At 49.2% G+C, this 24,036-nt stretch overlaps 9 protein-coding genes across 9 annotated transcripts; 3 read left to right on the forward strand and 6 right to left on the reverse strand.

Moving 5' to 3' along the window:
- Nucleotides 1-511: 511 nt before the first annotated feature.
- N7516_004342 (M28 family metallopeptidase) lies at nucleotides 512-3,183 on the forward strand (the record flags this gene model as incomplete). Its single annotated transcript, XM_057217062.1, is given in 3 exon segments — nucleotides 512-835; nucleotides 850-2,922; nucleotides 2,979-3,183. The coding sequence occupies 3 exon segments, from the start codon at nucleotides 512-514 to the stop codon at nucleotides 3,159-3,161; spliced, it is 2,580 nt and encodes an 859-aa protein (XP_057078945.1). The 3' UTR covers nucleotides 3,162-3,183.
- A 706-nt stretch (nucleotides 3,184-3,889) lies between these two features.
- N7516_004343 (uncharacterized protein) lies at nucleotides 3,890-6,079 on the reverse strand (the record flags this gene model as incomplete). Its single annotated transcript, XM_057217063.1, has 5 exons — nucleotides 3,890-4,267; nucleotides 4,371-4,659; nucleotides 4,729-5,104; nucleotides 5,166-5,875; nucleotides 5,931-6,079. 5 exons carry the CDS (start codon nucleotides 6,077-6,079, stop codon nucleotides 3,890-3,892), a joined length of 1,902 nt encoding a protein of 633 aa, XP_057078946.1.
- A 169-nt stretch (nucleotides 6,080-6,248) lies between these two features.
- On the forward strand, nucleotides 6,249-7,976 carry N7516_004344 (alpha-keto acid decarboxylase family protein; the record flags this gene model as incomplete). Its single annotated transcript, XM_057217064.1, has 1 exon — nucleotides 6,249-7,976. The coding sequence occupies one exon, from the start codon at nucleotides 6,249-6,251 to the stop codon at nucleotides 7,974-7,976; it is 1,728 nt and encodes a 575-aa protein (XP_057078947.1).
- A 426-nt stretch (nucleotides 7,977-8,402) lies between these two features.
- On the reverse strand, nucleotides 8,403-11,724 carry N7516_004345 (DUF1765 domain-containing protein; the record flags this gene model as incomplete). The annotated part of the gene is given in 3 exon segments (XM_057217065.1): nucleotides 8,403-10,034; nucleotides 10,045-10,882; nucleotides 10,937-11,724. The coding sequence occupies 3 exon segments, from the start codon at nucleotides 11,722-11,724 to the stop codon at nucleotides 8,403-8,405; spliced, it is 3,258 nt and encodes a 1,085-aa protein (XP_057078948.1).
- A 2,560-nt stretch (nucleotides 11,725-14,284) lies between these two features.
- Nucleotides 14,285-14,805, reverse strand: N7516_004346 (ATP synthase subunit H; the record flags this gene model as incomplete). Its single annotated transcript, XM_057217066.1, has 3 exons — nucleotides 14,285-14,547; nucleotides 14,642-14,720; nucleotides 14,779-14,805. 3 exons carry the CDS (start codon nucleotides 14,803-14,805, stop codon nucleotides 14,285-14,287), a joined length of 369 nt encoding a protein of 122 aa, XP_057078949.1.
- Nucleotides 14,806-15,995: 1,190 nt separating this feature from the next.
- N7516_004347 (transcription factor SUA7) lies at nucleotides 15,996-17,048 on the forward strand (the record flags this gene model as incomplete). The annotated part of the gene is made up of 1 exon (XM_057217067.1): nucleotides 15,996-17,048. One exon carries the CDS (start codon nucleotides 15,996-15,998, stop codon nucleotides 17,046-17,048), a length of 1,053 nt encoding a protein of 350 aa, XP_057078950.1.
- A 529-nt stretch (nucleotides 17,049-17,577) lies between these two features.
- On the reverse strand, nucleotides 17,578-17,949 carry N7516_004348 (uncharacterized protein; the record flags this gene model as incomplete). The annotated part of the gene is made up of 1 exon (XM_057217068.1): nucleotides 17,578-17,949. One exon carries the CDS (start codon nucleotides 17,947-17,949, stop codon nucleotides 17,578-17,580), a length of 372 nt encoding a protein of 123 aa, XP_057078951.1.
- Nucleotides 17,950-18,652: 703 nt separating this feature from the next.
- On the reverse strand, nucleotides 18,653-20,064 carry N7516_004349 (uncharacterized protein; the record flags this gene model as incomplete). The annotated part of the gene is made up of 2 exons (XM_057217069.1): nucleotides 18,653-19,614; nucleotides 19,653-20,064. The coding sequence occupies 2 exons, from the start codon at nucleotides 20,062-20,064 to the stop codon at nucleotides 18,653-18,655; spliced, it is 1,374 nt and encodes a 457-aa protein (XP_057078952.1).
- Nucleotides 20,065-20,641: 577 nt separating this feature from the next.
- N7516_004350 (uncharacterized protein) lies at nucleotides 20,642-23,414 on the reverse strand (the record flags this gene model as incomplete). Its single annotated transcript, XM_057217070.1, has 4 exons — nucleotides 20,642-22,168; nucleotides 22,232-22,636; nucleotides 22,689-23,083; nucleotides 23,225-23,414. The coding sequence occupies 4 exons, from the start codon at nucleotides 23,412-23,414 to the stop codon at nucleotides 20,642-20,644; spliced, it is 2,517 nt and encodes an 838-aa protein (XP_057078953.1).
- Between the last annotated feature and the right edge of the window lie 622 nt (nucleotides 23,415-24,036).

The following is a 24,036-nucleotide window of genomic DNA, read 5'->3' on the forward strand; positions in this document are numbered from 1 at the left end:
CTTCGCTAATATTCCAGACTTTCGAGTATCAAAGTTCAGTCTTCCTTCGCTTATATTATTCTGATAACTACTCTGTACCCACTGATCGTTGTCTTTGACGTGGATGGGGTATGTAGTATAATGGAGAACATCTGCATGACACTGCATTTCCGAGGTTTTATATATATTTATATATTTATGTGTATATATAAAAAAAAAAAGACAAGGACTAACAAGAATATTCTACTAATATCCTATCAAAAGAAGTTAACTACTCAGTCTAGGTATTGCCCTGATGTGTAATGCCCGAAGTTGCCAAGCGTGGGTCAACTCTCACTCCGGGGCGTCTGCCTATCTCCTGTTCCTGTGTTCTCTCCCTATACAACTCCATCGGTTTCTGGACATACTCATTTATCGGCATATGATGTCGGACGTCGCTCATTTCCCTTTTTCATACAGATCATGATCCTCCGGATCTCCGCACCCGCGTTACACCCTTGTTACAGCTCTCCGGAGCCCCGTCTCTCCCACAATGGGCGACGAGAAGTTTGATTATCAGGCCGTCCCCATCCCTTCTTACGCCGAAGCCACCGGCCAACCCTCCTCCTCTCGATCTGATCTTGGTGATGGAACAGATGTTGAACGACAGGGGCTACTCGGTCGCGATCATGCCTCCACCCGCGGCTACCACCCACCAACCGTGGAATCGGTACGCTCCAGCCTCGATGATCTGGAATCATTGACCTCACACTCTGACCGAGAGTCAGTGGAGGAACTACGGCGGGAACTAGATCAAATGGACGTGGATGATTCGGCATCGGCCTCCTTAACCGGCGCAAACCCCCTCTACGACATCGTTTTTCCAAGCAGCTATCGAGTCTGAGTCGTACCCTGTCCGCTATACAACGACCCTTCCAACGATATATGCCCAATTTCCGTATGCCCAGTTTCCGCTTCACGATAAACCTCAGTGATACGAGAGCACGCTTAAAAGACCAAGGGTGCATCATGCTTCTCCGAGTGTTCGCTCTTTTACTGGTGGTCACCCTAGTGTATGTGTTCTTCATTGCAGATGTCTTCAATATCAACAGTCGCATGGCCATGGGTCAGTCCTATAGCGCCGCCTCCGTCGAGAACTTCATCCAAGGTCACATCAACGAGACCAATATCGCTGAAAACTTACGACGAGTCACCAACTACACCCACGTAGCTGGCACGGAAGGCAGCTTTGCGCTATCGAAATTGATTGAACAAGAGTTCCAGAATGCAGGTTTCGATGAAGTGTCGCGGGAGGAATTCCACGTCTACCTCAACTATCCACGCAAGGACGGGAGGAGAGTCGCAATTATCGATCCACCCAGTTTAGCTTGGGAGGCGAAACTCGAAGAAGACAATGCCAAGGATCTGATCTTTCATGGACATTCAAAATCCGGCAATGTCACCGGGCATCTAGTGTATGCTAACTTCGGATCTCGGGAAGATTTCAAGCTGCTCGCAGATGCAGGAGTTTTACTCGATGGCTCCATTGCCTTGGTCCGTTACTATGGGACTGAATCCGATCGCGCATTAAAAATCAAGGCCGCTGAATTGGCCGGGGCTGCCGGCTGTATCATCTACTCGGACCCCTCTCAGGACGGATTTCGCAAAGGCCCGGCCTTCCCCGAAGGGCGGTACATGCCAAGCGATGGCGTGCAAAGGGGCGGTGTCAGTATGATGTCTCAGATAGTTGGCGATGTTCTCAGCCCTGGATGGGCATCCACACCGGGAGAAAATCACCGTTTATCTCCCGAGGAGAGCCCTGGGCTACCCAAGATCCCTAGTCTCCCACTCGCTTGGCGCGATGCACAGATACTTTTGCAGGGCCTCAAAGGCCACGGCTCCAAAGTACCAAACGCTTGGGTGGGTGGTGTTCCCGATGTACAAGAGTGGTGGACTGGTGATCAGGACTCCCCGGTCGTTCATCTGATGAACCTGCAAGATGAAGTAGAGCGTCAGCCTATCTACAACATCCACGGCAGGATCTATGGAATGGACGAGCGTGATAAGAAGATCATTGTTGGCAACCACCGAGATTCATGGTGCACAGGAAGTGTTGACCCTGGAAGTGGCACAGCTACTTTCTTAGAGGTTGTACGAGCCTTTGGAGAATTGCTCACGTACGGATGGCGGCCGCTTCGGACGATTGAATTTGTCAGTTGGGACGCAGAGGAGTACAATTTGATTGGCTCAACAGAACATGTCGAAAAGGAGGTCGATGATCTCCGTGCGAATGCGTTTGCCTACCTAAATGTCGACGTGGGCGTTTCAGGGCCCGATTTCCGTGTGTCTGCGTCACCCGTTTTTGAGCGCACCGTGCTGCAAGTTCTGGGTCGTATTTCAGACCCTTACGCGAACGCGACACTAAAAGACCTTTGGGATAAAAAAGGCTCAAAGATCACCCCACTTGGCGCTGGAAGTGATTATGTTGCGTTCCAGGATATCGCTGGTACCTCGAGCATTGACTTCGGATTTGAGGGTGAGCCCTATCCATACCACAGCTGCTACGAAACATATGACTGGATGGTTAAATTTACGGACCCCGATTTTCAATACCATAAAATCCTGGCTCAATTCTGGGGTCTTCTCCTCCTTGATCTTTCGGAGAACCCCATGCTGCCATTTGACCTAGAAGTCTACGGTGACTCCATTGACGGATGGGTCAAAGACTTGGACAAATTTGCTAAATCCAAGAAGGCCAAGGTGGACATGGAACCCATGTTCCAGGCTGCGACCGAGATGAAAGCCAGCGCTGTTACATTCCAGTCCTGGAACAAAATCTGGCACGATACCGTGTGGGGCATGGGCGGGTATGAAAGCAATATCATGGCAGTCCAGCGGGTAAACCATAATGCTCGAATGGCTGCCTTTGATACAAATCTACTTGACTTGGAAGAAGGCGGAGGTGTAAGTTGACGTTCTGCTTGAATCATTCCTGGCCCCCTAACTAACGACCTGTACAGATCCCCAACCGCACACAATTCCGGCACGTTATCTTTGGACCCGAGCTTTGGTCTGGCTACGACGCCTCGATTTTCCCTGCTATCCGTGACAGTATCAACACAGGGAATTGGACATTGACCCAATATTGGATCGACCGCGTCGCCAACACTATCCACCACGCCAGCGACAAGCTGCTCCACTAATGTATTCTACTTTTCAGCCATTTTCCTATTTGTTGTTCTTCTCAGCTATCCTTCATCCACGCTTATTGGATTGGTTCTTTGTCACGTTCTAAACGAGCACTGTACAGCCCGACACCTGCCACGTGGTTGTCGGGATACCTCTTTACCTGCATTTTGGGAACTTCTTTCATGCCCATCATATACCACGCATGTCTTGAGCTCATACGGGACTTAGCAGATCTTCTTCTATCGGTTTTATTAGTCGTGTCATATCTCCACCTTTCTTGAATGTATCTAGCTTCTCATCCTTGTCCCGAGGGACCGGCGTTCATATGGGGATATATCACATTTCATATATAGCTTCTAAGAGGGTTCTTCGAAACTTGCCAGCCCACATGGTTTTGCCTTGCTCACTTCGACTGCTCCGCCCTTAGGGTAGTACCTACTTTTTCAGGAAATATTTTGCCGTTATTCATTCTATCACTGGTCTAAATATAGAGATCAAGCTGATTCTACAGAGACAAGGACTAGTACTTATAAGAGAAGGTTCAGTGTTTTTCCCAGTGGCTTTTCCTTCCGGAGATTTCAGACCGGTACAGACGAAGATATATATATATAGCCCAGTCTGAATTATCGTTTTTCATATTGTATGGGTATATGACCTCAAATGAACAGCCTTCCCCTAGCCCTATCCAGATAGTACTCACTCATGGGTATCATACAACACCACGATCACAAATTCCGTCAAACTAAACAGGAGGTAAAGAAGGCTCAATCGCCAACAAAGACGGATGATCGGCCAAACTCTGCCAAAACCCAGCCTCGAAATCCCATAAGTCCTGACTCAATAATGCTGCCCATTCATCATTCCCCTCGACCCCGGCTACTTCAGGTAGAGGCTGTGCCGGGTCCGAATGGGTCGAGTCTAGAAAACGCTGTATAGTCCGCGTAGCCTTAGAAAGCAACGCGTAATTCGGATCCCCGGGTTTGACGATCGTGCCGATCTGCACCTCCGCTACAAACACACTGAGGTCTTGTAATGACCGTGTCCGGTGCGCTCGTGGCATGTGCTGTTTTAACATGGCCAGAAGCATTATCCCCGCAGCCGGGAGGCCGTAGTATGCGACCTAGTTAGTATGTATATTAGTTGACTGCTTTGAACTTGGGTTGAGGGAGGGGAGGTTATAGACAGAGTATGGTATGTAAACATCAAGTCAATTCCATACATACCTTCCAAATAAGACCCGTCCCGGAATTAGTGAGCTGATCCCGCAACAGAATAATCTCCACAACTAGCGTGAGCATCTGACCCGCCGTCTCGATGATCGGCTGATCGGGCTCGGTCGGTGATTTAAGAAGTAAAAGACGGAGCAAAAATAGTACATGTAGGTGGTGTAGCCGTACGCCGGCGACAAAGTCTCGCTCGAAGGGTCCTTGCGTACATTTCTTCAGACTGCTCTCGAGTCGGAAGTGGGCTGGTAGGTGTTGCCACTGCGTCTCTGCTTGACATTGTATCAAGCTATACCATTTCTTGATTAGCCATGTTTTCCATTGAGATATTCGGTGTGGGCATTGATTTTTTGCATACCTTGCTCGTTGCGCACATGATGGATCATGCTTGTCCTGAAGAAGCTCCCAGACCTCCTCCTTCAGCGATGCACACAGCGCAGACCACCGCGTATCAGCCCGGTACCCGGGTTCCGCGTCTGGGGTCCAGTCTGCTGAAGCTTCTTCTGCGTTTTGACAGGATGGGACCTGGAAGTGGCAGAAGCGTTTGTTCATTCGTGGTGGGCGGCCGAGGAATATTGCTATGTTTTTATCTGCCGAGTAGATACGCGCAAAGGCTGTTTTGCGCAGTTCTTTGAGGAATGGTGGGAGTCCTGCTTTTATTTCGATGTTCTCATGATAGCCTAGGGCAAATGTGGAGGATATTGCATCGCCTAGTTTGCGCCAGGAATGGTAGCCTTCGAGAGGTTAATATATGGCCAGGTAGAGGTAGTAAATTAAAATGGACGGCTAACTTACTCTGATCTCCATCCACGTAGGAATGGACGATAAAATTCTCGTATTGCATGATCAGTTGTAGATCATTCAGGCAATCTAGAGAGAGGGATATCTCCAATGCAAAATCACAAAGTTTGGTGCATAGCCTTCGAAGTGTGTACTGCTCTTGCTCGGTGGTATATAGAGACGGGAAGAATGCAATGTCAATTGTTGCTCGACTGACAGCTGCAAAAAAAATTCCTAATGTCTCCCAACGAGAATTGTGATCTAGGAATTGAGCTGAGAAACCAGCCATGTCAGAGGTATCATTGAAGTGCAGTGGCTGGGCCGAGTTCTGCAAGAGACGTCTTGCATACACTAGATGCCAGTTATCGTCGTGGTAGGTGAACAATTGGCTCACGCTCTGGGCACATTGGTCAACAAAGGGCTCTGCCAGAGCCAGGTTAGCTCCTTTAGCTAGCCAAAACATGACTAGATCGTTCATGGCGGACAATTTGTATGTCGTCAAGAGATGTTTGAGGATGTCTGCGCCTTGTAGGACCAGATGGTTGTCCCCAAATAAGTCTGAGTGCAGATCCTCTGGTGCTGCTTGATGACTACCGGGGCCATGGTCTCCATCCGGAGTGATGTGCTTGAATATAGCCGCATGGCTGGACGATCCGAGATACCCAGGGTTTGGGTATGGATTACGTCTTGGATTAAATGATGGCGATTCATCTGGTGAACCAAGGCTACAAAAATATAATTAGCTAATTTGAATGCAGACCGGGCAAGTATGAAACTGACCTTTGCTTCTCGGCTCTTTTCCGCTTAAAGGGCGTGGTCCTGTAGATGCAAATCCCTTTACTGGCGCTGCAACGCGTGCAAACGGGCAGCTGATGGTCGCATGCCAGTTTAGCCTTCCTACAGGCTTCACAAGCAGCCAGACGCGACATGGCTGGTCTGACGGAGTTTCGCCCGGTGGAGACAAAAAGAGTGAAGTCGGCTAACAACGGCGAGATCGGAGTGTCGGCGTGTCGGCGTATCGGCGAGATAAGATGCGGGGATTCATCCATCTATAAATACTGGACTTTCTTCTTCTCCAACTCGAATATCATATTCATCATGACTCAAGACGTCAAACTCGCAGAATATCTGTTCACTCGGTTGCGCCAGCTGGGCGTCGACTCCATGTTCGGCGTCCCTGGTGACTACAACCTTCGCCTACTGGATTTTGTTACTCCGGCCGGCCTCCACTGGGTGGGCAATTGCAATGAACTCAATGCCGCCTACGCGGCAGATGGATATGGTCGCATTAAAGGCTTGTCTGCCCTGATCACCACATACGGTGTTGGCGAGCTGTCCGCTATCAACGGCATTGCAGGCGCCTACGCCGAGAACACACCTGTGGTACATATTGTCGGAACGCCACCGCGCCCGCTTGAAAGCGCACGCACGTTTATGCACCACACTTTCTCAGATGGCGACTATCGTCGCTTTGCAAACATGTCGAAGCATGTCACCTCAGCTCAAGTGAAGCTAGAAGACGCCACCACAGCACCAGAAAGGATCGACTATGTCCTACGCCAGGCGTTGGTCCACAACCGCCCAGTCTACCTCGAAATCCCCGATGATATGCCCGACGTGATGGTGTCAGCTACAAATTTGGAAATGAAGATCTGCATTCCACAGCCACCGACCTCTACCCAAGAGCCCCAGGTGTTGGCTCGCATCTTGGAGAGAGTGTACAGCGCCAAGCGTCCATTCATCTTTGTGGACGGAGAAAGCACAGGTCTCGGTATTGTCGACCAGCTCGATACTCTGATCAAAGCCACCAACTGGCCCACATGGACAACTGTGTACGGCAAGGGTCTAGTCAACGAGCAGCTGCCGAATGTGTACGGGCTGTACGCGGCAGCCTTTGGCGACAAGCCAGCGCAACAGTACTTCGAGGAAGCAGATCTGATCCTGACATTCGGACCGCACAACAGCGATACCAACACATATTTCTACACATCAATCCCCAAGCCCGCAGTAGCAATTACCTTCTCAGGAAGCACCGTTCAAATCGAGAACGATACCTATCGCGACCTCTCCGCTCCCAGGATTCTATCAAACCTACTCCAGGACCTCGACTCCACACGCCTAGTCCAGGCCACCGGACCCCCAAAACAAGAAATCACATTGGCGAACATCCAGAACACAGACCCTCTCGCCCAAAACAACTTTTATCGCCTAGTAAACCCGCTCTTCCGCGAGGGCGACATAATCCTCACCGAGACCGGCACCGCCGCGCATGGCGGCCGGAACTTCAAACTGCCTGCGAAATCCCGCATTTTCGGCGCAGTGACCTGGCTCTCGATTGGATTCATGCTCCCGGCAACATTAGGAACAGCACTAGCGCAGCGAGAGCACAATAAAGGCACAGACAGCAAGAGCCAGACGATTTTGTTCATCGGCGACGGGAGCTTGCAGATGACGGCCCAGGAAATCAGTGTGATGATCCGCGAGAAGCTGAACATTATCATTTTTATTATCAATAACGATGGGTATACCATTGAGCGGGTGATCCACGGACGCAAACAGGTGTACAACGATGTGCCGTTCTGGAGACATGCGCAAGCGCTGAACTATTTCGGGGCTGATGAAGAGCATGCGGCAAATAATACTTTTACGGCGAGGACTTGTGGCGAGTTGAAGGATGTATTGGCTGATGAACGGATTCAGAATGGGTCCGGGGTGAGGCTTGTTGAGGTCTTTATGGGTAGGGAGGATGTACAGGGGGCTTTATTGTATTTGCTGAACAAGCAGCTTGCTCAGGAGAAGGAGACTGAGCAGCGGGAGCAGATTTAGAGCAAGAGGGGAGGACATCCCTTGTTACATAAAGAAAGATTATGTCTAGTTATGTTTTACTACAGTTTCCTTGGATGGCAGTTTGGATCAAGTTCAAGTAGAATGATGTCTTACTATGATTATTGCGTGTTTCGCTCCTAGTACACGAAATGAGAAATCCTTGGAAGAAGAAAACGAGCCTAAGTGAACGCCGATTCCCTATGCTCCAGATCCGCCATGCACAGTGTTGTGAAATTAGAAACAAAAAAAAGAGGAATGACCCTGAAACATCTCAAAACGGACATATGCTTGAATATGTCATGACAAGTCCATAATTGATCTGTGTTGCTGAGATGGGTTTCAGTCATGTTGAATTGTGATTATTTGCGGAAGCTTTCAACCCCTAGGGCTGGGGTTTCCACCATGCGATCGGAGGGGACGCCCTCGTCACGACGACGGGCGAAAAAAGCTATCGCATTCAGAGACAATGTGTGCCCACTCTGCAAGGGCGCGGCCTGCATATTTGCTCGGCACAAGATGGTTGTAGGAAGGCTGGGAAGGAAGTTCAGGTAAAGGGGAGTTCTTGGTTGTAGGCGTTCGCGGCCAGGTATCTGAGGTAGGTTGTGTGGGGGTATCTTGGTTGACGGTGAGGGTGTCTGGTTCTTGTTCATCACTCTCCAAGTCGGAATGGCCCGGATTCTCTGATGCTGTGTCATATTCCGACTTGTCGGGAGAACGACGATGCTCGACGTGCAATTGGGATGCGACAGGGAGACAAGGTGTGAAAAGACGTTTGTTTTTGGTGGGCCATTGCGGGCGATCCATCCATTCCAGTGAGAATTTGAAAAAGAATGGCTGGTGGGGAGCTTTGGGGCGGAGTATCTCTTCCATACTGGTGGTCGGAGTTTGTTCGTGTTCATCCATACATTTGCTATCAGCAGTCATTGTTGGGTCTGGTGCGCCATTCTCGGACTCATCAGAACTGCTGCTGCTGACGCCCTCGCCGGAACGTGTGTTGGAAGAGCTGCCAAACATAGCCTTGAGTATTCCCCACCGCTTTTTAGCTGGCTGGCCATCTGAGCCATTGGAGTCGGAAGATCCGGTGCGACGGTGGGATGTGAGTTGGTCCGAAGGAACGGGTGGAACGACTCGATCGAAACTGACGAAAAGATTGACAGGAGACAGTTGGTTTTCGCAACGGATAATGATGATTCTTCGTCCTGGAGCTGGCGTGCAGGGAGCAGAGGACAAAGGAGCTGTCATATCTTCTTCGGCCTTAGATTGGAACGCCACGTAGTACTCCCAGACTCGCAAGAGTCGATCTGAAAGAAGTTCATAGACGTTGGAGTCAAGCAATGAGGGCTCGGTATTAAACCGCCCGACCCTCCAACACAACAAACGATGGAAATAGGCTCGCACCATTGGACTCCAGTGATTGAAGTAATGGTAGAATACCGGCTCATGTAACAAGAAATCCAAACAGATAGACGCTTTTCTTTCTTCTGTAGCAGTCCAGGTACCCCAGATGCAGAAGAGGAAAGAAAACACTCGCACCTCAGTGAGCGAATTGTGGCTCTGCATCATTTGGCGACAAACATCGAGCCAAAATCCCCAATCAAACAATTCCGTTTCAATCGACTGGGCGTAACGTGTGATGATTGGAATGACCTCCTCGAGGAAGTCACACAACAAAAAGCATGCGTTATGATCAAAGAGAGACGTTTTCTGTGCCGCAGCTTTGATTATACCACAGAATGATTCGGCAAACAGTAATCGAGCACGATTGGGTTCCACAGACGATTCAGACAGGAGGTCACGGAGAAGGATGATTAGACGATTCTCTGCCATCGACCGATGAGTGTTGCTGCCACTTCGAAGATGTTGAGCGGAGGCAGAAGCATCCGGCGACTCGATGAAATCATCGAAGGTGATTGCAGCAGCTGTGTGTGGATTGTCAGACCCTGGTTGTGCCGATTGCTTGTATATCGTGTCCTCCAGAACGAGCAGGAGTTGCGCATGAACTATCAACAACCCAGGTGCCAATATCCGTTTCGCCTTTTCAGTCCCGGGGGGCAAATACTCAGCATACAGAATGTGAATGTATTTGACGAAGACAAAAAAAGAGGTCCGTGTCACGCCCGGCCCATCGTGCGATCCACGGGCGGTTCCAATTAATTGGGTTTGTGTTTAAGGGTAGCTCGGGTTTCTGGCGTAGATATCGCAACAGAGGTGCTGGTGAGTGAAAGGCTAGGGGACGGAGAGCCGGTGGAAAGCACAGAGCGAGTTCTTGCGTGCATGCACGCATGTTTCCAGTGCGTGACCCGGCCGATTCTGACAAGATTCGTCGGAATATATTGTGAGGCGTGCTCCACAGCCGAACCAGGATCTCGGGCACCCCGGGGCAGAAGAAAAAGGCATATGCGCAAACCTTGCCGCAAAACGCGACCAGACTAGCTGGTGCGTGCCGCATAGACATTCGTTCGACCACGAATGCCATCTGAGAGAGCAGGTTTTGAATAAAAATGTTTCGGATGTTGTGATGAATCGATTCAACCAGGAAATCCGAACCCGAGGAGCCTGATCCATCCGATGTTTCCGACACAGAAGTCGACGCATACTTCAATGAGTCCGGAGACCCACTGCCATTCAAGGCCATGGGGAATGGGATGCGCCATTCCGGTCGGGCCATGATTCCCACGATAGCTTCCAGGAACACTGGTCTATCGGTTCCCGATATCGACTGGTTATGCTTACCATTGAGCATTTCCAACATTCCAATCCACCATTTGTTGAGAATATTGACACGACGATCCAGGTCTTCTGGTCTTAGATCCTTACATGATGTGTGGAGGTGATGACGGCTGAGAAAGGGGAGGAGCGAGGTACGGATGACGTTGGCTTTCAGCGAGCTAGATTTGGCTTGGAACCTGTTTTCCAGTCAGCAATTGTAAGTGCGAATGGCGTAAGGTGATTGTGCATACTTTTGGAAATCCGCCTCAAGGCCACGGAAGATACCCCAAAGCTCGTCCTTTTTCCGTGTATGATCGGGGCTGGAATTTGCATATGCCGCAGCAGTTTCTGCGGCTCCCTTGGGCATTGGGGGTAATACCGGGGTCGAAACGGAAAGTGATGCTGTGAATTTTTCGAACGAGGAGCGGTGTCGTAGCGAATTTCCAGAAGGACTGTTCGGAGAGTCGGGGTTATCCTCGGGGCCCTTGGCCACAACAGCCAACATCGGCCGGCGCGGGCGTTTGTAAAGGATTGTTCGTCTGCGGGAGGGTTGTGTCTGATCATCTTCTGTTTTTCGACCGCTGAATCGAGTGGGGGATTGAGAATCTTGCTGTTTAGATCTCTTCGCGGACGGGGACGGAGATCGGGAGGAAGAGCCCCATGGTTTCCTTGCAAGGCTGACTATCCTTCCAGACATTGACCGGCTCTTGGATGGCCTCACAGCGGGCTCCGGCGCCCTGGTTTCTGGCACATGTGAATCTGTGTCCTTTAAATCCTCCGATGACGATAATGTGAAATGAGAGACGTTTGCCGGTTTTGACTTGTCCTTGGATCGAAGAGAGGTTCGGCGCAGAATATCCTTCCCCGCAGCCACTGTTTCCTTTGTCGGTGATTCTGCCAAAGTTGGAACAGCATAGTCAGAAAATGTACGCCTTAAGCTGGGTTCCGTTGCGGTTTGACTGGGAAGATCGGTGTAGCTGGCGGCACGAGAGAGCTCGGGGTTCTGGTCATCGTTCGTCTCGGGTGAAGGCGAAGACATTGTCTTAGAGTGTAAAATGAGGGCAGATCGGTTATTAAGGGGATTTATTGGTCATTTCCCCTTAAAAATCTCAGGATTCTGAAATTCTGAGCGTAGAAGAGACCAGCTCCTCTGTGCACCAGGAGATTCCGGGTGGTAGTGATCAGGAGCGCTGCATCGGGGAAAGACAAACAAAGCACAATCACAATGCTGAAATGTCGACTTTTAGAACAAATTGGGGAATCAGAGATAGAAGTAGAGAGACAAAACAATGATATGGAGACCAGGAATAACGGAGTTTCGGGGGTGGATAGATCGTCTATGCAGCCGCTTAGAAGGGCGCCACTCTGATTCAGCAAGTGATCGGCGGGGGAATCTCCCCCAAGGGCGTCTGCACAAGGGTCCGAGAAAGAGGGTGGTGGGGGGAGGCGGAAATAATATCAAGAGGAAGTGAGGGAGAGAGAGAAGAAGAGGAAGAAGAAGACAGAAAAAGGGAAGAGAAATCCAAATGATTCCCAGGGGGGAGGAAATATCCCCAAAGTCTACTTTGTCTATTTTGGTTATTTTGGTTATTTTGGTTATTTTAACTATTTGGCTCATTTCTTGTTAATTAACTCGATACACCTGGGCATTTTTATCTTATTCTTTTTTATTCTTTTTATTCTCGATTATACGAGTAATATAACTTATTTCTCCTTTAATAGTTGAGACATTCACCGATTTTTTCTCTTTTTACTCCACTTTCTTCCACGGATCTCTTTATCTTCTTCATCTTCATCTTCTCTATAGCCATCATGGTCGCGTAATACTAAACAGTCTCACAGTGTCAGCTCGAGTCTATGGTCTCTGCATGCACTGCCATATGCGGTAAGTCTGATTTGTAAAGACATCGGGCTCTCTGTTCAGCCCCAATTGCAAGGTCTTTACAGGCGATAGAGCCAATTGTATCCTCTCCTCTCCGGAACATAATAGGATAGAATTCACCGAGTGGGCAATGACAACTGTACGGAGTACATCGGTACAGATCTCTCGTATTTCATTCTTGGCCATGGAATGTTAGAATGTTGTGCTGTGATCCGAATCATTAACATTAACCCTAATTCTCTATTATTGTCGACATTCCTTTAAAAAAATTCTGTGATATTTCCCCATGTTTCATATGGACTATTAAAAAATATAACTATAAAAAAAACCATTGCTTTCCACGCGACATCTGGATCAGGCTCAAAATCAGTTTCCAAAGTATGGAGCCACTACCTGTCATAATCTGTCCTGCAGGGGGATGGGCCATAAGACGCTTACAAAGTAAATAACCTTACACCTTACGGAGTACGGAGTACAGATATAGCCTTATAAATGGCGATATATTCACAGGTGCCATACTTTATATTTTTCTGGATGTATCTAAGAGTTCCCGCGAGTGCCCTGTCGACACACCATGAATCACATTGCACAAGCTCTTGGCGACCAATGTTTTCATTGCGCCCCCTGCTGGGGAAAATCAGGACCCAAGTTGAACAACAGTGGCTTGGGGTGAGGATGCAATCGTAGAGCAATAGTACTTGAATAGTCGTGTTTTTTTTTCTCCGGGTTTTGTTTTATTGAACTTTAGCTTTGCCATCCTGGTTGATCTCTATGTTGATATCAAGTTCTATGTTGTATGTTGTACGGGAAAATAATGATTGAGTCTGATAGGTGTGCAATTTAGAGAATGTGGAATTTCGATATATCAGATCAATTGCAATACTTTTATGAACTTCTGGTGTGTTCGTTACGTTGTACATGTTGATCTACGAGGTATCGGTTGCGGCAGTAGATCCAATAATTAGTACCAATACATCTCTATATGAACATCCATACTCCATCTACTGCATATACTTCTGAATTACTGGATGACTTATTGCATTAGCATGGCAATAAGCCTGCCTAAGCAATGCAGATCACAATTTGTAACCCAGCAGTCCCATGTCATGCTCCAACCAAGCCATCTGTTTGGTTCATGTTGCCAATGCACAAGTGATCGATCTGCTAACTACTCTATCTATACTAACGGGTGAGTTCGTGGATTGGTCTCGAGGTGCCGCATTGATTACCCACAGCCCTTGGCATCATAATTGACTACTTGGGCGATAAGGACTCAGTTCCATGTGCTGCCTGTACCGTATTCCGTCACGGGTCAATCCTGCAGTTCAGCCATTTAGATATCTTCTATTTGGTTCATCACTATCCTTGAAAGAATACTACAAGCCCCGCTCTTCACACTTAACTGACCAACTGAAGATACCATGAATGACCCTAATCTAAAGTGTGTCTGCTGCACTTACCAAAGACATGTCTTTGGTATCATCAGTCACCCGCGTAGCCCTTCATGACTGAAATATTTATTCTCGAGTCATGTCCTGGATACACACAGAAAAGGTGGGAATCAAAGGAAAAAAGAAGTCTCAACGTTCAAAAATGTGGTCTAATTTACAAGCTTCAGGACCTCGAGAGGCGGCCACATTAGTTGCGTTGCAGGCATTTAAAGCCGGCCTTCCCCCCATATCCCCCAGACCTTGCTAAATGAAAAAGAAAGAGGAATTTAGTGGGCAGCGGGGGCCTCCTCTTCCTCCTCGAACCAGCTCTCCTCGACGGGGGCGGCCTCGCCAGCGGCGGCCTGGCCCTCGACCTCGACCTCCTGGCTCTCGTAGGCGGACAATTCGCTGGCAAGGTTGGCCTCCTCGGGAGACTTGGGGGCCTTGGGAGCGGAGAACTTTTGGACGTGCTCTTCGGCATCACCAGCCTTGATGGGGATGGGCTTGTAGGCCTTGAGCTCGCGGAGGTACAGGTCCTGGACGGGGTCGGCTGCGGCGAGTTGCGGGTTAGCGGGGATGCGATTGATGGATATAACGGGGAAATCTGGGTTATATTAAAGATAGTCCCCAGGTAGAGTACATACCCTGGCGGACGGCGGAGGTCAGGAAGGTGCGGCGAGCGACCGAGACCTGTGCCCGAGAGGCACGGGAGAAGAGGGTGCGCTGCTTTTCGCGTTAGTCGAGGATCGATATAGACAGTTGTAGATCAAGTAGCACTCACCGAGGCCCGGAGAGACTGAGACATCATCTTGAGTGAGGGTGTAGATGAGGAATGAGGGGGTGGTTCTCAATAGAATAGGTCTGATCCGTCTTTCCGTGAAGTTGGAGGTTCAAACGACTTCTGTTCGGAAAGGTTCCTTGGCAGATGACTCAGCCGGGCCATGTTGTTCCCGGGTCCAGGGCTTCAACACTATACCTATGTAGTTGATTATCAAAACAAATAACTAACTAGTCGACAGTGGTTCAGTTTATCGATATAAAATGATACTTGATTAAGTTTGTTATATTCAAATACGAACAGTCTATTATCTATTAAAGCATAGGACACATCTCTAAACCGACTTCTCAACATAATCCCGAGATCACCCGTAACTATAGAGATGTCTGAATCTCTTGACTTCGTCGTTTGCTCTCAGTTATCCATGGGAGTTGGATCTAAAGCCCCATTGTCCTTTTTTGTTATGGTCTATCTACAACAGCAAACGAGAACAAAGAATCTTTGTTTGCTATAAAAAGCTTCCTATACTTCCTCGACCAATCAAAACAAAGAAACAATATCATGTGATCTATTTACTAAGCCTAATTTGGACTGCGCCTTTCCTCGGGTGCCGCCTATTGAAAGCCTCACCTCACCCCATCGTTTCCCTCTCTCATCCTCCCCCAGTCCTTGGTTTCTTCTTTCTCTCCTCCTCAGCCTGTCCCCATTTTCGTGAGAGACTTCTTGCGGAGACCTTGACTGGTTCAACACGGCTGGACAAGCTGAGGCGAGATTTCTGTTCCACTTTCGATCTAAGAAAGCGCAGACTGGTGAAGGGTTTTCTACGACTGGGGGTGACCTCCTTCAAATCCTGAGGGCTCCGGCCTGTGAAAGGTAACGAAAGCTTTCTTGTTCGAGTACTTCTAAGCGTGGCATTGTTAGAGGTCAAGGACCAGACAACATTGCGATACGAGAGACAATGAATTTGCTTTTCGGCTGAGCTAACATGACTGCGCAACACAGTGGCCTTGAGCGACACGCTTTCTTCCATCGACCTTTTCCCTTGCTGACGGATCCTCCGCAAGTGGCCCGCTTTCGTTTTCCTCATTTCAGCCGCCAAGCTGTATTCGCCACTTTTCCTTCGCTACTATAATCGGAAATACAATCTACCTCATATAGCGCCAAAAGTTTTCAGAAGACGCTGCCACGATCGATACACAAATTACTTGAAAACTCAAAACATGGCTACTCCCGCTCTTGCGAAACCCGAGGTCGCGGCTCCTTGGAAGAAAAACCTGTCTGCTCATCTCGTTTGCCCCGAGTGCAAAGAGGACCCCCCCAACCTGGAATTCCCCGACTCCCATGAGACAGTTTGCGGTTCCTGTGGACTTGTGCTAGCAGACCGCGAGATCGACTTGCACTCGGAATGGCGTACCTTCTCCAATGACGACCAAAATAATGACGACCCCTCCCGTGTCGGAGACGCTTCGAATCCTCTACTCAACGGCGCTCAACTAGAGACTTCCATCGCAAGTGGAGGCTCTGGACGTGCCCGCGACCTTTACCGCGCTCAAAACAAGCAGTCTGGTGAAAAGGCCAACAAGGCCCTCCTGGCAGCTTACAAGGAAATTGGTGCTCTGTGCGACGGTTTCAACATCCAAAAGACTGTCGCCGATACCGCCAAGTATCTCTTCAAGATGGTGGACGACGCCAAGGCCTTCAAGGGCAAGTCGCAGGAAGTCATTATTGCTGGTTGCATCTTCATCGCATGTCGTCAGTGCAAGGTTCCTCGCACCTTCACCGAGATTTTCGCAGTGACCAAGGTCACCCGAAAGGAAATCGGTCGCATCTACAAAGCTCTGGAGAAGTTTTTCACCACTCAGAATGTGGAGCGTCACAATGCTGCTTTGGAAAATGGCGAAACTCACGACTCTGCTGGCGATTACAACGCAACTACTTCGACCAAGCCAAGCGACCTTTGCAATCGTTTCTGCAACCTTCTCGACCTTCCTTACCAGGTCACCAGTGTTTCTGTGTCCCTTTCAGACCGCGTTACTGCGATGGGCGATTTAGCCGGACGTTCTCCACTGTCTATTGTTGCGGCTTGCATCTACATGGCTTCATTCCTCATGGGCCACGGCAAGTCTGCCAAGGAAATTTCCCAGGTTGCGCACGTCAGTGATGGAACCATCCGTGGTGCTTACAAACAATTGTACGCGGAACGCGAGCGCCTGGTTGACCCTGAATGGATCAAGGGTGGCAAGGGTGATATGGGCAAGTTGCCTGCGAGCTGAACGGTACATTGGAAAACAGCATTTGCATTTCAGACACATTGATCATATTCCACACTCAAGAGCGACATGGCCAAACTGGTCTACTTCTAGAGCAAATCTGTCGAAAAGAAAAAAAACCAAGAAAAAAAAGCTTCAACATCTGGTTGATCGACACGCATGGCTGTCTTTGAAACGTCATATTACCTCGCTGCAATGTGCTTAGGATTTATCTTTGGTGGATATTGGCTTTGGGACAAGCCTGGGGACTACCTTGATTTGTACATCATCATGGATAGATAGATTGAGCAACAATCAATCATCTTCCAATAAATTTGATGAATGTAGATGAATAGACTCAAGAGAACATAAAATACAAAGCTTATCATATCAAAATATTGAATCTCGATGTACAAAGAAAAAAATCCAATGCATCCACAGCCCCGAAGTAGGCATCTAACCCCAGAATCTCCAAACGAAGAATGATGAACCAGCACCATCTGTTATCACCAAGACAGCAGGACACCACACAAGGAATCAAGAATCAACCTAGCTAGCTCTTGAAAGCAGGTTTAACCGTGCCATGATTATCAGTGGAGTTATACGGCTTAGCATACCGCTCCTCCATCTCCTGATTGTGCTTCTTGACGTCGTCGGGAATATCCTCTTTCGGATTTCCCTCTCGGTCTACAAGAGGCGAATGCTCTCCCTCGTTGATGGTGGGCTTTGCTTTATTAGAGGGGATTGGGCGATTGGGCGAGTTTGGCGGCTGGGTTGTGGTTGTTGCTTGCTCGGGGTCATTTGAGGATTTGGTTGCGTAGCCTCGATATAGGACGGTGCGAGGTGGTTGACTGCGTGCTGTGGAGAGAGCTGTAATTGGGGATCGAAGGTGGAATGGGATCTTTAGGCGCATAAAGGTTGTCATTTTTGGATGGTTAGGGGGTAGAGTATTTTTAGTTTATGGGGATTGTTGAAGGAGGTTGAATATGGGATTGCTCCAAGTGAAAGCGAGTGCTTTATATACTCTCAATAGGAAGTCAGTTCTATGAAATATCAAATATTAAATCCGGTTTCGAGGGATTTTGGATGTCATTTGGCGATGACGTACATCAATGTCATACTGGACATGCCAAGAGATTCAACAACTTTAGATCTATTGTAGTATATTATAACTATTATAGTATTATAGAATATTATATGGACATTCTAGTTTAGTTTGGACTGTTCACAGTATAGAGAGAGGGTGATCCATTGAACCAGGGCTAACAATACTTCCAACGGCTGCTAACTAACTAGTAAATCCTAGCATGTAGGATTCAGCGCTGAACAAGAACAGAGGATAAGAATACAGTTAGTCCAACCAATTCCCAGTATCAACATAACAATAACAACATTTGGTCCCATTGCAATTGACAAATGACAAGTCCTTCGAGGTGAGGTTGGAGCATGCAATCAGCTCGAACATCACTGTGAACGCTCACAAGCACCTATTCAGCCCAATGGACTCCAAAACAACCACATGCACGTGTAAAGAACATTGGAAGCAGACCAACGCTCGATGCCCGAAAGAACAATCGAATTGAGTTCAGAAAGAAAAGAAAAAGAAACAAGTGGCAGAATATCAAGCATCACTCCAACTTGATGTATGGAACCATGCCTTGGACGAGATTTGATGAATCGACATTGGATATGCTCTGGAAATGAGATGGTTGTTTTCGAAAGTCTTGAGTTGTAGTTGCACTCGATTTTCCTACTGTAGCCGGGGTTGACTCCGATGCTTGCTTGGAAGAACCACCATCACAAGTACGGGATTCGCGGGAGCTGGATAAATCGCGCTGCTGTTGCCTCTGAGCAAGCTGTGGGTCATCGGATGGGTCTTGTTGACCGCAAACTGTCTCGTGCCGACGATATTGAGGTGGAGGGACTCTCTCGTGCGACCTCTGGTTCTTTCGCTTCGGGCTAGGGGAGTTCATTTGCTGTGGGTGAACATGAGATGGTGCATTTGAGACACTGCCAGGATTTCTCGGCGCGATGTGTGGTTCCCATTGGGGCTTTGCTTGGGACTGTGGTCGCCCCGATTCTTGCGATGGCCTAGTATGAGATTTCTGAGGTGGTTGCTGTCGTTTTTCCAGCGTCCCAGAAGCCTTATTGGGAGGAACAGCCGAACGTCGAGGGGACAGGGCCTCGATCATAGAGCTCGTAACGGGGAAGGTATGTTCAAATGCTGTATCCAGCAGTTCCTTGCCACCGAACTCTACCTTCTGGGATTTCAGCTTGCGCCTCAGTTGCTCTCGCTCAGACCCTATCACTCGGTCTCGATGTAACCTAGATGTAGCATCCGACCACTCACGATGGCGCTTTTCCGGCAGATGCTTTGTGGCCGTCGGCGGCGACCCAGTAGCGTGTGCTTGAGGTGACTGTTTAGGACTCTGCTGAGGTGACTTTTTAGGACTCTGCTGGAGCGACTGTTTAGGACTCTGCTGAGGCGGGGGGATGCAACTGGGAGCTTTGAAGGCGACGCCGGGGGCGAAGTATTTTGCTGTCGGGGCACCACAGGGGGTGAAGCAGATTGGGAATCCGGTGCAGACCACTGATTCACCAGTTCAGCCGCCAGTTGAAGATTAGCACCGGTGGTATAGATGCCGTTGAAGATTAACGGGACTAGCTTCGGTGGGACACCAGCGCGCAGGGCATCCGACAGTATTGACTGCTCGATGCGCCGCTGTTCCAGTACCAAACTAGCCTGGTGTGTTTTTTCTTCCGCCTGCTTGCGCCGGTCTTCTTCCATCTTGGCGTGCAGCCGCATCTTCATGTCCTCTGTGAGGGGAGTCGATTTTGTCAGTGGAGGTGGCAGGTGGTTGTGCCCGGGTGGCGGGATCAGTCGTTGGGATGGGCTCATTGTGTGAGTGGGGGGCGGAGGGGAATCCTCTATCGAAGGCCACGGTACTAGCTGAGGGAGAGACTGGGTCTGTGTTTTGGCAGACATATTGGATTCCTTAGTACCGTTCGTGCGCTTGAAGGGGGTTAAAGTGCGCTTCATGTTAACAGCGCAGGGCAACAACGCTTTTGAATTGCGTAAACACGGGGAATGACAGGAAGGCCCATGAGTTGGATCCCATGAAGGTTATGCAAAGACTTCTGGAGAGGAGGAGGAGAGAAAGAGAGAAACCCCCCCCAATTAGGAAACCACACAGAGTTTAGGGCATGCGGTTTCCTCATTGAGATGTCCCAGTGTAGGGCTGTCACTGCATATGCAGGTATGCCTTTTTTTAAAAAACTTCCAGAAAGATAATCGGTAAGAGCGGGCTGAATAGGCTGAGGTCGTTCCTATATAGGAAGTTATTGGTCAAGTAGAAGAAATTCATTTAAAATATATACTCGGCGCATCAGCAGATGCCCACTTGGAAACCACATCTAGATATCCCCCATGCAAAGGAAAAAAAGGTCACAAAGGGTATCCTATCGCTGCATTCGCCATCTTCATCTCACTACCTCGAGCCCGCACTCGTTCGTACCCGAACGACAATATCCCAGAAAAGATGGCAGTCGCATCATCAAATCCATGCTGGAATGCTGGAGGAAAGTGGAGAAAAGGCAGCTATCATGCCTGTTTTGTTTTATACATCGCCGCGATCGAATCGACTCAGGACTTCGGGCGGGACTGTGGGAATGTACTTGCGGGCTCGTTCGCGGTTCGTGCCACCAAAGCCGGCGCCGTAGCTGACCAGCATATCTGTACTGGTTGGAAGGGAGAAGGGGAGGAAGAGGGTTGGGTCGACGAAGACACTATTGCCGCTACCGGGGCGCTCTTCGTTTTTGGTGGCGACCATGCTTGTACGTCGGGATGATACACCAGCAGAGCCTGGGGATAGTCCATTGTCAGGAGAGGTGGGTGCTGCGGAGGGCTGGTCCTTGGATGGTGTCTTTGGACGGGTGTCTGCTGCTGCTTGGAGCCCCGATCCAGCTTCTACCTTCGCCTTCTCTTCTTGGATTTCCTGTTGCTCGCGGTATAGAACTTCGGGGTCATTTTGCATGTCGAGAAGGAATTTCATTGCTTGCTTGGTCAGGCCTTTCTCGCCTACTTCTGGGCGGTACGACTTGACTGCATGTAAGAGCTGGGCGGGGGTGAGTTGTTGGAGTTGGAGCAGGGTTGTTACGAGAGATTCGTGGTCATCGCCGAGCGACGAGAAGCATTGCAGCCATTGGAGGAGTTGAATAACCGGGGCTAAATGTCGACGAGCGGCATCAATCGTAGACTCTCCAGTGCTGCTTGTAGATCCGTTTTCGTAATGTTCTGGCACACGGTTGTTCGTGCGTGCCCAATCCTCTAATGATGAAACGTTCATGCGGATCTGCATCGCCTTTGTGCGCGCCAAGTAACGTTTCGTGCTCATGATTCGATTAAATATCTCGGCACTGAGCCAGTAGAGAAGTTGGGCGAGGATCTGAGTCGTGATCACCGAGTGAACATCGTAGAGATCAAGTACAAAGAGGGTCGATGATAGTAAAGAGGTGATGTTCCGAGGCGAGATTTGTGCTCGTCGCCGCGGCGATGGAGGCCGGAATCGCTTCTCGTCAGGCTCGGGGTTTTTGCTTTTATTTTTGCGGAACAACTTCCACTCGTTTTGGAAGGCAATATCTTCCAGTCCAGGGATGGTTTCATGGTCCAGCATTGCGGCATCCAGGACTTTGTTCATTCGGCGCTCGGCGTCACGAATAACGAGAACGAATATCTCGTTGATCAGCTCCGCTAGATGGAGCTGGAACTCGACGGTAGATTCCACTAAGCCCCCATCCTTCTTCAGGTAGTGAAGCAGAAGCGTGGCATTTGACAGCCAAAAGGCTTGCATTGTCATGTCCCACTGGTAACGTTCTACAACGTCATTAATCTTCTCCATTGCAGATGACAGCAGGGTTCTGAGCAGCTCCGGGCTGGCATGATAATGCGCGTAACGGGCGCTGAGGAAGAGAAGATTTGCAGGCACTGGCTTTTGGGAAGGAGACCGCTGGGGGGTCATGTTGGTGATGATGATATCCAAAATGCGCTCTAGCTCATGATCCTGGAAGACAAACATCTGATCATTCAGACACTTGTCCCAGACAAATTCCTGCTGATCTTCCTCGAGCTCGTCTTCATCGGACGGCTATGGGATTAAAGAGCTCAAGTCAGTCACGGTAAAACCCTTGTTTTCACGACACAAACTGACCTCGAATTTCTCGTCAAGTCCTAGACTGGACAAATCAACTTCCAGATTAATTGCGCTCTCTTCCATCATCATTCGACGCTTCATCTCGCTCTCCGCCAGCTCTTCTTCGAAACGACCATGTGCCAATCCAGCGTCATAGAAGTCGTCATCGATATTACCAGAGCCAAAGCTATAACCATTTTCATGCAAATATTCAGAAATCTCACTACCGGGCTGAGCGAAATCAAAAGCCCTACCACCGGACGACGACTTGATATCCGGTGACGCACCGTTATCAAGAAGAATCTTCGCTATCGTTTTGTGTCTGTTGGTCATGGCCCACATCAAAGCGCTCCACTGGTTCCGATCCTGTCTGTCAACGAGGGCACCGGCGATAATGAGCGCAGAAACGACTTCTTGATGACCCTGTTATAAACCGTCAGCCGCGCGTCAACACTTTGCATATAGAGCAACTGACAAAACAACTAGCATAGATCAACGGCACAGTCCCCTCCTCATCGGGCTTATTGACATCGACGTAGGTCCTCGCTTGGCCCTGTACCAGTTTCCGCACGCGCTCCACATCGCCATTACTGGCGGCCATATTCAAGCTTTTCTGTAGTATATCGCGCTTCTCGTCATCGGTCAATTTCTCGTCGGCGGCAATTGTCTCTTCGTCTGCGGTAAGCGAATCCACCTCCCGATGGGCAGCTTGGGCAGCAAGCATCTCCATCAGCCGTGTGTCACTATCTTCAATATCGCGCCCATAGTGAGCCCGCAGTTCGTGCTCATTGTCGTGTGAATGATCGTCGAGGGCTAGGCTGAAGGATAAGGGTTTTGCGGCGACTGGCGCGGTCAGGTATTGTGATTGACCTGTTCAACGATTAGACCTTAATGCTTGAACCCCCAATACAGTCGGTAAGTTTTCCAGCATGTAAATGTTCAAGGGGGAATGGTTTGATCTCCCGCGCCGGGGAAACGAGGAAATGGCTCCGCAGACATAAGACCACTCACCTTGCCAAGCATCGTACATCTCAGTCTCCGGCTGGAAGACCGGGACGGAGCGACGATCGTCCAGCGATTTGGGCAAGTCATCTGGGAGCTCCTGTTTAGCTTCGTGGAAGGACGCGGGGCTGTGGTCGCTGTAGTCGTTGGAGTCGATGGGGTCCTCTGAAGCCCCGCGCCGCGATTCGGTCATGTCCATCGTGGCGGGTTGGCTATCCGGAAGAGTTGTGGCGGGACATCAAAAGGTTTGAATTTGGGAGGAGATCGAAGAACCCTCACTAGGTATATGTTCTCTAAGGAGGATACCCTCCACGCGTGTAAATTGGGTGTTGGAGGGAGGTGGTGGTGGTGGTGATGAGTGGATAGTGGGTTTGGTGTTCCGTTCCTGGACCAGCTCTCCCGCGATGCGGCCCCGAAGACCTCGGGGAGATATGACGCAGCTTTGTAATTCCTTGATATCAAATGTTGGGGTGTATGAAGACAAATCACTTGGTAGGTTGCTCTTTTTGTTTTGGTTGGAATCCTTATTTCTTCTACTGATACGTAGGTAGGTAGCAACCCCCTATTCACTCCATGAATATTTCCTTTCAAATCCTATTTCCCATCCATACAATATCATATGATACTAAAGTCTGTTACTGACTTTATATTGATATATCCTAATTGATACGAAAAGAAGGCACAGATAAGGTTCTAAGGGTTGAAGACGAATAATGAATACGATATTCATCTGCAGAGCTCTAAACATATTGTTATCCATAAAGGAGGCATATGATATCTTAAACCTTACGGCGTAAGCGACTCTGACAGATTGGAAATGA

This window comes from Penicillium verrucosum (genome assembly GCF_028828655.1).
Source record: "Penicillium verrucosum strain IBT 35672 chromosome Unknown utg000001l_segment0_segment0, whole genome shotgun sequence".
Taxonomy (NCBI): domain Eukaryota; kingdom Fungi; phylum Ascomycota; class Eurotiomycetes; order Eurotiales; family Aspergillaceae; genus Penicillium; species Penicillium verrucosum.